The 14699-nt window shown below is 34.7% G+C and overlaps 3 protein-coding genes across 3 annotated transcripts; 1 reads left to right on the top strand and 2 right to left on the bottom strand.

Moving 5' to 3' along the window:
• Window positions 1–721: 721 nt before the first annotated feature.
• Window positions 722–2868, top strand: LOC18034970 (F-box protein At3g07870). The gene is made up of 2 exons (XM_006422837.2): window positions 722–2221; window positions 2509–2868. The coding sequence occupies exons 1-2, from the start codon at window positions 767–769 to the stop codon at window positions 2575–2577; spliced, it is 1524 nt and encodes a 507-aa protein (XP_006422900.1). The 5' UTR covers window positions 722–766; the 3' UTR covers window positions 2578–2868.
• Window positions 2869–2906: 38 nt separating this feature from the next.
• Window positions 2907–9243, bottom strand: LOC18035099 (U3 small nucleolar RNA-associated protein 14 homolog A). Its single transcript, XM_006422835.2, has 11 exons — window positions 8798–9243; window positions 7722–7893; window positions 6745–7223; window positions 6046–6267; window positions 5608–5934; window positions 5154–5507; window positions 4979–5059; window positions 4810–4893; window positions 4343–4726; window positions 3681–3812; window positions 2907–3478 (listed from the first exon to the last, which is right to left on the bottom strand). Exons 1-11 carry the CDS (start codon window positions 9125–9127, stop codon window positions 3311–3313), a joined length of 2733 nt encoding a protein of 910 aa, XP_006422898.1. The 5' UTR covers window positions 9128–9243; the 3' UTR covers window positions 2907–3310.
• Window positions 9244–12892: 3649 nt separating this feature from the next.
• LOC18034281 (transcription factor bHLH113) lies at window positions 12893–14699 on the bottom strand. Its single transcript, XM_024179307.1, has 4 exons — window positions 14276–14699; window positions 13962–14162; window positions 13729–13830; window positions 12893–13449 (listed from the first exon to the last, which is right to left on the bottom strand). The coding sequence occupies exons 1-4, from the start codon at window positions 14588–14590 to the stop codon at window positions 13252–13254; spliced, it is 816 nt and encodes a 271-aa protein (XP_024035075.1). The 5' UTR covers window positions 14591–14699; the 3' UTR covers window positions 12893–13251.

Genomic DNA, 14699 nt, shown 5'->3' with positions numbered 1-14699 from the left:
ATTCACAAACTCACTTAACTTTCTCTTATTCTAAGGTTTCTGTGAAACACATCATCTTCTTTTACTTTTTACTGACTTGACCGTCGGAGTGCCATCACCGGCCACCACTGGCAAAGTCTCTAATAGTTATTTTTGGCGATTTTAGGTTCGTCTCAATCGTCATTGTCTTAAAAAAACTACTTTTAGTTCAGTCTCCATTTTTATTAGAAAATCACCCCCTACTGAGAAGTTATCATAGTATTTTGGGCTAAACTAAAATCAAGCCAAAACATATACATAAATAGACATAATCAAATCATTTAGAGATTCAATAATTACAAGAAAAAAAAATCCAAAATTAAAGAAGAATAGATAGAAAGTAATAGCTGGAAATATTAAATGATTATGAAATTGACCCATATATACAAGATGTAGTCAATTTAGAAAAAAGTGTGGAATGCCTACAGTTAATCAATTTAGAAAAGGTGTAGAATGCCTAGAGTGTGAAAAATAACCTAAAAGACATTAGAAAAAGGTAGAAAATTTAGAAATAATGGGAAATAACCCATATTTTGAACAATTGTGTATTTGTGTTAATTCTTTTAGCTGCTTCAGGGGTATTTATGTAATCTCATAACCCATTTAGTAAAATCTAGTAAAAGCTTTGAAAGGTCAGCATACGTAAGCACGTCGTTCAGCATACATAAGCATTTTCAGGAGTCTCAGTCTTTTACATACGAAACAAAGGAAAAAGCAGAGGAAGCAGAAGAAGAAAATAGTTACGGAAATGTCAGATTACTTACCGGACGAAGTTCTTGCTAACATCTTCTTCAAGCTACCGGCAAAAACCGTTTTAGATTGCAGGTGTGTATGCAAAGTCTGGTGCTCTATAATCAGCGACTCTAATTTCCTTTCCAATTACAATAAGCTGTCCTTCAATAACAACAAAAATAACAAGCGCTTACTTCTAAGTCACTATGATTCAAAACAACGCAAGGAAATTTTCACTTTACACAGTGATGATAAGTCATTTGGTCAGAAGTTTGAAGAATTGGAATTGCCATTTGATCATGGACTTTCCAATTACATGATTATTGGTTTCTGTTGTGGGTTAGTGTGTTTGCTTGAGATTTCCAAAGCTGGAAGATCTCCAGAGTCAATACTTTTTTGGAACCCTTCTGTTGGATACTCTTTTAAACCATTTCCAATTGAGCCCCCAGTGGGTAGAATTCTTCAGCCGTATGCCAGACGCGGCTATGGCCCTTCTATAAAGTTTAATGGTGAGGAAGCTTTCCTGTCTTGTTTCGGATTTGGGTTTGATCCCAAGAGTAATGACTATAAGGTTGTGAGAATTGTGTATCGGTTGGAGAATACTTGTGAAGGTTCAAAAAGGGTTGTCGAAGTTGTTGATGTTTTCACTCTAGGTACAGGAGAGTGGGAGAACATTACTGAGTCTGCGCCGTCTTATGTTATCAAACAGGATTCAGCGCATGTCTGTGTGAATGGGGCATTGCATTGGATTGGATATTATGAAGGAAGTGATGAAAGATTAGTTTCACAATTGATTATTGCTGTGTTTGACTTGAATGATGAAGTATTTAAGGAATTTAAGCTGCCGGATAATGTAATGAGAGAAGCAAATGAATTAGGAGTCGGAGAAAGGCAGAAGATTTCTGTTGGACTGATCAATGAATCACTTGCTTTGATACATTATCATACAAATGCAAATACTTATGTGCAATTTTTTTATAGATGTTGCATTTGGGTGATGAATGAGCATGGTGTGGCAGAGTCTTGGACAAAGCTGTATGATGTTCATTCTCATTTAGGTTTGGGGAAGATATTAGGGCTTAGGAGAAATGGAGAAGTTCTAGTAGGGACAGTTGAGAAGGGCAAGTTGTCTGCAATTAATCCTAAGGGTGGTCGAAGAAGCAGGAATATGAATGTTCGTGGGGAACCATGGTCTTTTTACATGGATGCCTTCATGGAGTGTCTTATTATATATAAGAAAGTTAATGGGGTTCCGACAATGTCTACTTATTCTGGTGCAACTACTTCTAGACCGACACTTGGTGTTAGGACTAGTTCTTACGAATGGGCGCCTGGTTTTGGGACCAGTTCTTACAAACAGGCACTTGGTTTTGGGACCAGTTCTTACGAACAGGCTCTTGGCGCTGGAACTAGTGGAGTGAAGATGACTGAAAAGGGTAAAGAAATCATTGAAGAAGAAGAGGAAGAGCAGGCAAGACAACTTGATCTTCACTTATCCTTCTTTTATTTTTGAGTTATTGCCCTTTTTCTTAAATCCCCTGTTTTGACATAATACTATATATCTATATTGTAAAAATTGCCTCTGCTATGCAATCTGTTTAAGAGGACAATGCATTATTATAGTTGGTAAATACTTAAAAATATCAGTAGCATTGAGCAAGCCAATTATCTATGTCATTGCTCTTTTTATCTATTACCACTTGTTCTGTTAAGGTGACCATATGTCAATATTTCTAAAGAATTGAGTCCTTTTATCAGGGTTTATGGCTGGACCTGGGACTAATGTTCGCCTATCACAGGCATTTCGCGTTGGGGAGAATGGAATAGTATAATAATCTATTTTCTCTTTTGTATTTTCAATTTTCGCTTGCATAATTTTATCTAAGAACAGAGATAGGTTCATTTTGACCTATTACCTGGTTTGAAAGATGTATCCAGCCTTGTATAACCCAGAAGGAATGTGTTGTATAATTATAACCCGGCAGAAATTAAGTTTTTGTTGATCTAATTTTGCCAGTTTGTGCAGCTTGTACGGTGCCCTCTACACTTTCGAGTAGCCAGAATTAGCCTTGTCCTTGTACTTTTTGCATTTGACCATTTTTTCAGCCCCAACTTTTTAACCAGTTTCCATTTGAACTGCATAATTGTTTTACTGCAATTATTCTCTATAAAAGCATCTTACTTTTCAATCACTCGTTCATTCCATAAATGGATTATTGTTATGCTTTTCCCATACAATATAATGGTTCAAAAACAACCAATTAATCGACTACCAGGTTCTATGCACTGCATTTGACTAATGACAGGAACTTCAAGGAACAAGAAGAATAAAAGATTACAAAAAATATATTTATATCCGAACAAAACTGGAGTGAAACCTCCCACATATTGCCTGTTGCCAGAATCTGCACGTGGCTCAAACATGCCTTTATAGGCTCACTTCTGACTGCGACGATTACATGCATTCTTCTTTTGGTTCCCTCTTTTTTCAAAAACAGGAAACAAAATTTCAGCATACAACAGCATTGTTAGGTTTTGGTCACCGCCTTCTTCCTCTTCTTCATGATTTTACCACCACTGGCCTTGTTCCTGTTCTCTTGCCACTGTTGCCTTTATTCCTACTGTTCTTGTGTTTCTTTCCACTTCCTTTGTGGTCCTCAGTTTTTTCATGAGGGTTCACTTCCTCAAATTTGATCGGTTTTATAATGATACCAGATTTCTTCTTCACCTGCAAAGATCATATTGAACGTCAGAAATGAAAAATGAGCAATATATGCTAGTATTAACATCTTAAACGGTAATAAAACTATATTCCCCTCTTCCAAAGTAAGGTTGCAGGGACAAGGAACCACAAGTCGGTTCATATGTTCCTTTTCTTAAGACAAAAGAGAATTAAAAACTTGATGCGGTGGTTTTTATAAGGCACTCACATCTGGCCGAGTAAGAGCTCCGACAGCTGTTGCTGGATTGAATTCGGGTCCAACAGGGACACGAATGCTCTGCTCAAAAACCTCCTTAGACGTGAAAGGGTAAGGCAGAGTTTTTGTATGCAGCTTTTCAGCCTGCCAAGTTAACAAAATACAAAGACATGTTAACCAAAAGAAAGTGTAGTAAAGCAGACGATAATTAAGCATGTGGCAAATGTGACTTAAGTGCACAACACAATTCCTAAGGCTAGCAAAAGTAAATCTAACATACAGATTTTTACTCGAACTTCAACTATGTTATTTTTATATTTATCATTTTTTTTTGTAATCATTCTTTAATTTTTTTTTAAAAGTTTTATCTATTTATAAACATCAATTAAAAAGCACAGCCCATCAATCAGCCGTGCCAGGCCAAGTTTTTCCGCCAATGGGGCATGCCGTACTTGGGCACGACATGGGCACAACACGGTAATGGCCACCACAACATAAATAGTCTAGCAACATAATTTAACTTCAAATTTTTTTCTTCCAACAGTTGTCAACCATGCTTCTGTTTATCATATTACCTTACATGACTAACTGCAAGAAGAAGTCTAAACACCAAATGGAGGGGTAACAAGAGTAGTTTCTTGTATGTTATAAATTATCATATAAAGAGGACAAACCTTTTTATCCAACTTCTCAGAAATAATGACATGTTTGAGATGTGCATCCTTTCTCTTCTTAAGAGCTTCTTCCCTCATCTTCTTGGCATTTTCATGCTCATCCAGCATCCATGAAGGTACACCTTTCTTTCGCTGCACATCTGTCCATTGTCCCCAACCAGGGATTAAATTAGGTTTTTCAGGTACAGGATTCTCCTCGTTCAGAACCTTTTCCTTATCCTCCTCAAAATCTTCCTCCACATCATCCCCGGCAAAAGCAAGGCGTATAAGCTCTTCTTGGGAAGGAAGTTTGTATGATGCTTTAGGAGCAGACGATAAAATCCCATCTACCATCTGTCCTTCACTATCAGTCTCACTTTCCTCATCCACTTCCCTTGCAGTTTCCTAGACCATTAACAGGCAAGAAATTGTAAGCCACGAATAATCACGTAACTGTAGAGCAAAAGAAAAGACCAGAAGGGAACTACCTCTAAACCTTGATCATTCAATGCAGGTTCAACAACCTTCATAGACTTCTCATTGTTGGCATCCACATCATTTCCGCTTTTCATCTGCTCATTATATACCTAGTAACAATTAGCGTTGAACGCCCGATCACCAATATAGAAGAAGCTATAGTAAGAAGGGAAATTAAACCTTTTTCCATGTGCCTGATGCAAAAATAGCAACATCATATGATGTCTTCGGACCTGGGTCCCTAACAACATCTTCAAAGCTCTGTGAATTTCAAAACACATTACTTGTGTTAAAAAAAAAAAAACACATTTGAGGTAAAAACTCCACTGAAAGCTGGAAACAAGAAATCCATTACCTTAAACACAGAATCCGGATGACTCTCATGATCTACATGAAGAGTGAATGAATCAGTTTTAACATTCTTCTGCACATCATTATTAGTACCATTTCCAGCATCCATATTTGCTTCAGCTTCCAGGTCACCTTCACTATCACTGTTACCATAGTAATTATCTGTTTCAATCTTTTTACTTGGTACCAAAACCTCCCTTTTAACTGGACCAAAGACCCTCCTACCACTTGCAGCGCCTTCTTTTAAATTTTCTTCCTCACCTGTACCCTCCAACTTTTTCAATGATGACTCATACTCTTGAAGAGCAGCATTAGCTTCTTGAATTGCTTCTTCTTTTCTTTTTTTCATCCCGCGTACCTACATTAAAAATTATGAAGAAAAATTAAAATTAAACAAATAAAGAAAATTAATAGGTTCATGAATCTGCAGTCATAAGTAAAATATAACAGTGATTCACCATAAAAGGTAAAGAAAGCACTCCAGATTCAGGCACTTCATCATCTTCTGCTAACACTTTAAGTGTCTTCTCTTTTGCTGTTGCATACAACTTGGATGCCCTGTCCTGGTCAGAACCCACAGAGTTTTCGTCAACATCATCCTCATCACTACTATCATCACTGCTGCTGCTATCCTTCATAGATTTCATTTTTCTAGTCAAAAGTGCATGTTGTTGGAGTTGTTCAGTTATAGCTGCTCGAGTACCTTCATCTTGGGCATCCAGACCACGCTTTAAAATGCGCTTTGCCCACCTTGAACTGTTTTTGTGCTTTAGAGTCATGCGTTCCTGCATCAATATAGATAAAAGAACCAAAAAAAAAATTACTTTTAAAATCTGAAAGACAATACTTCTTAGGACAGGGGATGCTTGTAATAATCAATGGAGACTTCCAATCACCTCTGCTCGTTTAAATTCTTGCTTCCTCGCGTCTTCTTTTGCTGCTTCAGGATCCATCAACATTTCCACAGATGCTGCTTTCAGCCTATCTTTCTTCAGCAGACGATGATATGTTTTTGATTTGATCTTCTTGATGCGTTTTCTCTTCATCTCATGACGAAAAAGAAGGCTGCGCATTTTAGCTACATGATTCCGCTCTTCCAAATAATCTTCAACAGAAATCTGCCGAGCATAGATAAGAACAAGAGACACTCAACAAACCAGTATAACTAAAGAAATTAAGCCTAAAGATTTAATGCAACAGCACATATATTTTTTTCCCAATAGAATACACCACAAACCTATAAATTCATCTAAAAAGAGCCACAGCATAAGAATTTGAAAGATCAAGCTGATGTCTACTGTGTCACATAGCAACTCCAGAATATGCACATGTAAAATAAAATAAAAAAGCACAACTGCATAGGAACCTAGCTGACATCAAATTTTCTACTGCTTAAGAGAAGTTGGTTTTGATCATATCATCGTACAGTGACTTTCTGAATATTAACTTTATCATGAGAAAAATACTCTCTGACATAGCTAACCTTTTGTAGGATAATAGTTGGTTAATGACATAAAATATTAGCTATTACCTTTAAATTGAGTTGTGAATCAAACCCGAATTCAATGAACAAACAATGCATAGAATCTCCTCACCTTGTTTAATTCAAGAAGCTTTGAACCATCTTGCTTATGAGCTTCCTTAACCTTGTCGTCATTGACTAATGACGCCATTTTCTTCTCAAACTCAGTTCTAGGTTCAAATCCAGCAGCAATGGCCCCTACGGTTGAAAATCCCAAGTTTGTATCTTCATCGAAATAAATAGAAGGTGCCTCCCTGTTCATCTTGACTAAAGGCTCCCACTTGGTAATATCTTTCTTTGATTGTTCATACACTACCTTCCGCTCCAATTTTTCTTGTTCTGGTTTTGGAAGCGGAGCTAGGACAGATGTCGACTTTTTACGCATCTGATGCATCCTCTTTCTAAGTTTACTGTATCCAGATTTTCCTTGAAGAGGTTCCAAAAGATCATCAATGGAAATCTGACCATTGCCATCCAAAACATCCTGAGTAGGATTAAATTCAGACTCTGGGTATGCCTCGGATATAACTACATTCTTCTTTTTCTTCTTGCCTGAAATGGATATAAATTTGAGGTGAGTCATACTACAACAAGAAGTGGCTAAATAGCTTCTAATCAGCTCAAAAAAATCACGGCCTAGATGGGCAGATTTCCTCTGGAATAACTATGTCAGCAATATTTCTGACTAAATGATGTATTTACAGTGACTTCCCCAAAATTTGGTTCTGTCTGATTCAGGAGTACAAACATTGCCTACACATATATACAATTTCCATCTAAAATTGAAAACAAAACATGGAGAGAGATTGCCCAAAGAATTGCTATGTTGCACATCTATAGGTTTTGAAGTGGTTACCACGACTACACAAACCTGAGGAATCCAGAGGGTTCTTTTTTATGGATATTGTCCACTTTTATATCACAAAGAAGCTTGATAATTTATTGATTAAATTACTGAATCAAAATCCACGCAACTGAATTCTTAACTATTTGAATTTCAAAGATTTGAACACTAAACTTATCTACTGAAGACAGTTCTACTAGTGATACCTTCAAAAAATTCGCTTGGCATTCCAGTAACCCCTTGCAACATCCTCAAGTGCCTTTCATTGTTGTCACCATCTTGAAACTCATCACCAACCTGCTTTGAAATTCCCCTTCTCCCACAATTATTTTCAATATCATTATCGTCATCCTCATCATCTGACAGCACATTCTCATCCTACAAATGCAAACAAAATCAGATTCCTAATTTTGGAAACATGAACCAAAATAGCCAAGCGTTAATCTGCAATAGAGGAAAAAAACCATGAGGTGAAAGTGTGGCCCACTGAGAAATGTAAGACAGCTACCTCCAAAATGTAAAACTGATAAAGCAGGAGGAATGTATAGTTTTGAGTCACCACTATTATTGATTTATTACAGCAAACTGGTCGAGAAAGTGTGGACTTTCTGCTGAAATTTTTTCTATGTGATTTTTTTCTTTTTTTCCTTAACACCTATAGCCTACACAAGCTTTTAGCATGACCAACCCTCCTTAAGAAACTTGTAGTTCCAACTTCAACCAATAACATCCATTATCAGCTCACACTTTCATTCACAGAACCTAACCAAATCCATATTTTCCTAGCTGCAGAGTTCAAGGTCAAACATTACTTGTCCGATTAATGTAGATAGTAAATATTCATATACAAGTCCTTATCTTCCCAGACGTCTGTATTTAGACTAGCAATGCCGGGCACCATGAGTCAATAAATGATAAAAAATTTCCAACCCTTGGTGTAAAGAATTTCATGTCAATGCACTCGAATTCAGTGTTCATATAGTTCATGGCTCAAAATTTTAAACAAATGCCGTTATTTAGACCTGATAATGTTCAGATCACATACTCCTTAAATCATACCGTTCACCTAAATAACCAATTAGAGTAATATTTCAACAAGCTTCCATCAAACTCTAACTTCAAAACTAAGTTTTTCCACAAAGAAATTTGTTATCTAATTCAAAAGTTCAACAAAAACTGGCCAAATCAAAGTTCATCAACCACAATAATACAACAAGAAGCACCCAAAAAACATAGCTAAAATTAAAAATAATTCATGCAAATGAATCGCATTATCACAAACCTCAAACTTCTCCGGAAGCTCGTACTCGTAATTTTCGACCGGATCAAACCGGCGGTTCTTCCTCGACTCTTCCTGAGGCAACGGTTCCTCGTACTCATAAAAATCACGCGCCTCGTCAGAACCAATATCTTCGTCGCTTCCGTTCAAAGAATTTGTGTTTAAGCGGTCGATTTCTTTTCGCAGCGAATTAGGCAAGCGCGGTCCTTTCCTCTTCTTCTTCTCGCCGCCGCCGTCGAGCTTTTTGCTTTGCATTTTCGGTTTCTTGCTGTGTTTCATTTTGTGTTTCGTTGAGTCTGCTGACTCAGCAGCTTTTCTCTTCTGCTCCACCATTCTGTTCGTGCTAGTGCAGGTGATGGCGGCGAAATATGAAGCAAGTAAGCTGACGATATAACACAAATTCTTTTCTTTTCGTTTTTCGGTACTTCGTTAGTAATTGAGCTAACGAGTCGGTGTCGTTTCGGGTTGGTCCGTAGACAATTTTAATAATAGGATCGGACCTTAATAGTTTTAATTATTACAAATTATTTATAATTCTTAAATTATTAAATGGATAAACATTCATTTGATCTCTCTAGCTTGATTTAAATATTTATTTAGGTGACGTTTTTTTTTGTTTGAAATCTAAATAAACTTAAATTATTCTGAATTCTCAGTAGAACTGAATGTCTGAATCTGAATGATATATTTATTTTTTTATCTTAATCGTTAAAAATAAATATTAAGTTATTTTTTTAACTTAAAACAAATCTTAAAACTAATATTTTTATATTTATGCCCTTATAAATTATAGATGTTAAACAAATAATAAATTATAGATGAATATAAATAAGACAATAAATTATCATAATATAAATCACATTCAATTGAATACAACTCTCCAATACTCTATATTATATATGTTAATCAATTTTATCATAGTTTAATGATCTTTTCATATAAAAAAATTTATAAAAATTATGAAGATAAATAATTTTAATTTGAAGAAAATAAAAGGTTAAAAATAATAATAGTCTACCACTATATATTATCATAAGTTATATAGAGATGGGTAATAATGCTAATTATTAAATTTTATTTAGGTAATGATGAAAATTAATTAACTAGATAGGGATATTTTGGAGAATATATTTTATTGATATCATTTAGACTTTTTAGACTAAAAAAAAGCTAAAAAAATAGCTTAATAACTTAATGATTTAATGACTGAAAATTCTTATTAACTTGAAAAAAACAGACTTAATAACTTAACTGATTAAAATTAAGTCAATTAAATCATTAAATAAAAAAAATAAATATCCCCTTAGTCTCTATAATTTAAAAAATACCTCGAAATATTTTTTATAATAATATCTTTACAAAAAATTTCTTTATATTAATTAATTTATCTATAAAAAATGAATTAACTAATCTATCTATATATATATAAAGCTGAGACTACAAGAGATGATGTGGCATCATCATTTCTCAACTCTGTATATTCTTTATTATCTAATAAATAGAGAAATTTTCTTTCTGATTTGATTTTTCATCTTCTCATAATTAATTTGACTGTTATTACACAATCAATATGTAGCAATTCATCAAAAAACCCATTATCTTCTCTAATTGAAACATTCTTGATCATAAATTAAGCAATAATTTATAAACATTTTTAATCACTCTTCTCCTCTGCCTCACCTTAATTTATAAATAGCAACAAAAAATATAATATCCCACGTAAACATAAACACAACATAAAATAACAAAAAATAACAATGGCTTTAAAACATGTGTTTTTTATTTTGGCCCACACTTGCCTAATCATGGCAAATATTGCAAATGCAACCAGTAGGAATGATCACCTCAACAATAATATGAAAACCAAGCTACGATCTTGCAACAAGACTTAAAGATAGTGAAGGCCTAACGGAGTGCTGGAACGCATTAATGGAGCTGAAATCATGCTCAAATGAGATTGTTATATTCTTCCTTAATAGTCAGGCTGATATTAGCCCTAACTGTTGCCGCGCTATTAATATCATCACCCATAAATGCGGGCCTGCAATGCTCACCTCTCTCATATTCATTGCCGAAGAAGGAAACATATTGAGAGGCTACTATGATACATCTTTTGCTCCTTCTCCAGATGGCCTCGCGGTGATATATTAGTCTCAAATTTCTAAGGTTTTGGCTTAGACAAGGTGCATCTATAGCACTTTTATTTCCATGGTGTTAACTAATAAATTCTTCACACGGTTTTATTTCCTAGTTAACTAATAAATACCAATATTAAATAATTAATATTTTTTGTACCATACAATGATCTTGCTAACAATTATTTATAAATAAATCTATATTTGCCAAATTAAAGCACTGTTTATTGTCCTTGCAACAATCTTACTAATAATTATTTTACCAAAAAATAATTTACCACATTAATCTTAAGAATAAAATAATAATAAAAATATTTGTATAATTATTGATGTTACTTTTAAGGTTAATCTGATAAATTATCATTTTTTTCATTAATATCCTCAAGAATATCGTTAATGGTAGAAGTGTAATATATTTTAATTGTAGGGATGTTTTAAGGTATTTTTTTAATATAAAGATTAAATGAGGACTTAATTGAAAATATAAAGATTGAATAAGTATTTACCCTTATTAAATCCTCATTTTCTTTTATCAAATTAAGAAACGTTTAAAAGATGCTAAAATTAAAAATACCAATTACTTTAACAAGAGTTTATTTTTTCACAATTGAAAAAGAGGAGACTACTTCGTTGAAATAGTTCTAATGTCAGACTTTTGGTACAACCATCAATATAGTTCTAATGTTTAATTATTAAAGTGGAGCTAATTTTCAGCAGCCATCTCTTATTCTCATTATTGAGATTGAGGGTTAAGATCTCTATATGTATATATGTGAGGGTTCATTTCTATTAACATGAGAATATATATCAACTTCATTAGAGCAAAATTTCAAACAGTATTAAAGTATGTCATGGCAAATTTGTGTATGTTATTCACATTAACATTTAAAAAAAGAAAAAAAAGGGGGGGGGGGGGGGGGGGGAAACCTTGCCCTTTTGTGCACCCTCGAAAGGTTTTACTGGTCATTATCATTTATCACTATCGTTTATTTCTATTTCTATGAATTCATCTACAATTCTCTTGAGACTTTTAATTACTAGTGATGTGACCACCCGATGGTAGTTCTAAGTGCAATTCAATTCTTATTTATCATTTACATTATATAATTGAACTTAACATTTTATTTGTTTATAAACATTAGTGTCTTCCTTGATAATTATACTATAATTTGCCGTTGGTAAAATAAAATTACAAAGTTTCTTAACTATCATTCTAACTTTTTTCATCCAATTACTAAGTGGTATTCACTCGTTAGTGATAAATTTCAACTAATAAAAGTATTTATTAGTTCATTTTACCATTCAAAGTATGAATGTCACTTAAGTTGAGAGGATAGCCGGTAGAATGATGGTAGGAAATGTAGCATTATTAAATAAAATTTCTAATGAATTTTATCATTGAAAACCTAACATAATTTCCTTAATAAATAGAATTATCTTAATAATATATACATTTTTTAAAAATTACCTTAATAAGAGAGAGGGAGGAGGGGGGAGAAGCACTAGACGATCTATTCTTTTCCTAAACGGTAGTTCTGGTTAGGCCCATACATTATCCCCAGTACATCTTTGCGCTGAGCCTAAAACATTATGCAAGATTCAGCCCATCCCCATTTGAGGGAATTTGTTTTTCTTTTTTACCGATTTTCATCTAAGACAGCGAGGTTGCAAGACGAAATGAATTTGTATTTGAGTTATGAATTGGGATGATCTATAAGACTATAACCCAACTTGTATTCACACACATACATATACCATTTAATCTTTCCCCTAAAATCAAGTTTACAATTTTAGCCACTGAAAAGCCAGCGCTAAGAGAGTCTAGAACGAAATTTGAACTTCTTTTCTTTTAAATTAAAAAAAAAAAAAATCTTTTCAAGAAAAGAAACAAGCAGCAAGGCCTCTTCTAAAAAATTACATGGGTAATTGCCAAATTTATGACATTTTCAAGTGTAAGCGGTGAGCGATGCCACGCTTAATCCATTCAAGAGACGACAAGACCAGAATCCCCACTTGTATTCACACGCATGCATATGCCAAAAAAAGGTCATTTTCTTCTGCTTCTTCTCATTAATAGTAACACTCTACAGTCTACACCAAAAAAAACCAGCTTAGATTACAGTAACTTTTTACTTGAAAAAGCAGGTGTGAACTTTCCCCAGCCTCCCTTCTCTGACTTTTTCACACTGCACCATAAAAGCTCCCTTTTTTTTTGGTTTTTTCAAAATAACATGAGTTGTCAAATCTGTTTAGCTTAATAAGGCAGAAACGAGGCAAAAACCATGTACATTAACTTTTGACACTATGGAAAAAGAAACAGATTCACTTCAACTGCTGCTGCTTTGTAATTGTTACCGCTGGTGCTCTTGCTGGTGATGAAACGTTGCTACCCATGGCAGGTGCCCAGAAATCAGCACCGTTGCTGTTCGCCACGTGTACGGTGCACGCCACGGGGACCAGACACAGTCCCTTGCTCTTCAAATCCTTTCTTGATTCTTCTCCTCCGTTTTCTCCGCCCTCCTGTTAATCAAAATTTCAGTAAAATTAAAAAGAAAAAAAAGGGCAATAAAATTAACAATATGAACAGTTGACAATTTGACCAAATCAAGTCACCATCACTGTAAGTGAGTGAAGTGAAAAACTCACTGGGAAATGATAAGTGGGACCCATAACAAATGGTCCACATTTTACTATGCATCAGGTGAAATTTATAATTAATTGCATGAAAATGGAAGCAGTGGAAGCAAAAATAAAGGAAAAATGTTTCCAAATTTTGGTTGCATGAGCAGTAGTGCGTACATGTTGGTGGTGTTGCAGGTACGGCGAGCACAGAACCTGAACCTGATCGTGCAGGAACCTGATATATCCCATCGCTTCATGCAGCACTGATGCTGTATCTGTCTGCATATGATTATTTTCATTTCAATTCCCCATAACCAACAAACACCACTCAAATTTTATCAATAGTTAATTAACTAAATAAAAAACTTTTTAACTTAATTAATTGCCTTCTAATTAACAAATTTTTGCACCTTGCCAAAGGGTGACACAAGTTGCTGCAATGCCGTGATTCGGTCACCTAGCTTCTCTTTCTTGGCCTTTGCATGGGCTGTAGATGATGGATTATCAGCAGCTTTTGTCTTTTTGCTGGTTCTCTGGCTTACCACTGCAGCTGTTGTGGTAGCTAAATTTGAGTGCGGAACAGATTCTTGGCCTGACCCATTTCTCTTTTTCTACAAGAAGATGAAGGGATGAACTGTTTTTCTTTTCTTTTTCTTCCCCTTTTTTTAAAATTTTATTAAGAAACCCCAAAGATGAAAACTTTACGAAAATACCAAACACTTACGGTAGATTTGGAGGGAGTATTTGCACTGCTGTTGTTACCAGAAGAAGCTGAAGAAGAATCACTACAAGTTATGCCAGATTTTGGAGTAGCAGCAGCAGTAGCCGTTGTTTCACCATACACAACAATATCACCATCATTTTGCTTATTATAGTCACCAAAGCAAAGCATTTTGGGAGGCTTTTCATTAGCAGAAAAAACAGAAGAACAAGCGTAGTTGTTAAAATCAAGACCCAAAACAACATCATCAGAGAACAACAACTGGGAGAAACTTGTAGTACTCCCTTGTTCGCCATCAAATCCTCCATTATCAGCCATCAAAAGCCACCAACCAAGGTCAACACAAAGGCCAAAAGCTTCAAGCTTTTGGTCTTTGTTGGTTTGCTTTGGTTTTAGTTTTTATGATGTGAATGTGACTATGTGAGAT

Source organism: Citrus clementina, unplaced genomic scaffold (assembly GCF_000493195.1).
Source record: "Citrus clementina cultivar Clemenules unplaced genomic scaffold, Citrus_clementina_v1.0 scaffold_8, whole genome shotgun sequence".
Lineage (NCBI taxonomy): Eukaryota > Viridiplantae > Streptophyta > Magnoliopsida > Sapindales > Rutaceae > Citrus > Citrus x clementina.
The sequence above is the reverse complement of the archived record's forward strand: the minus strand, read 5'-3'. Positions and strand labels throughout refer to the sequence as shown.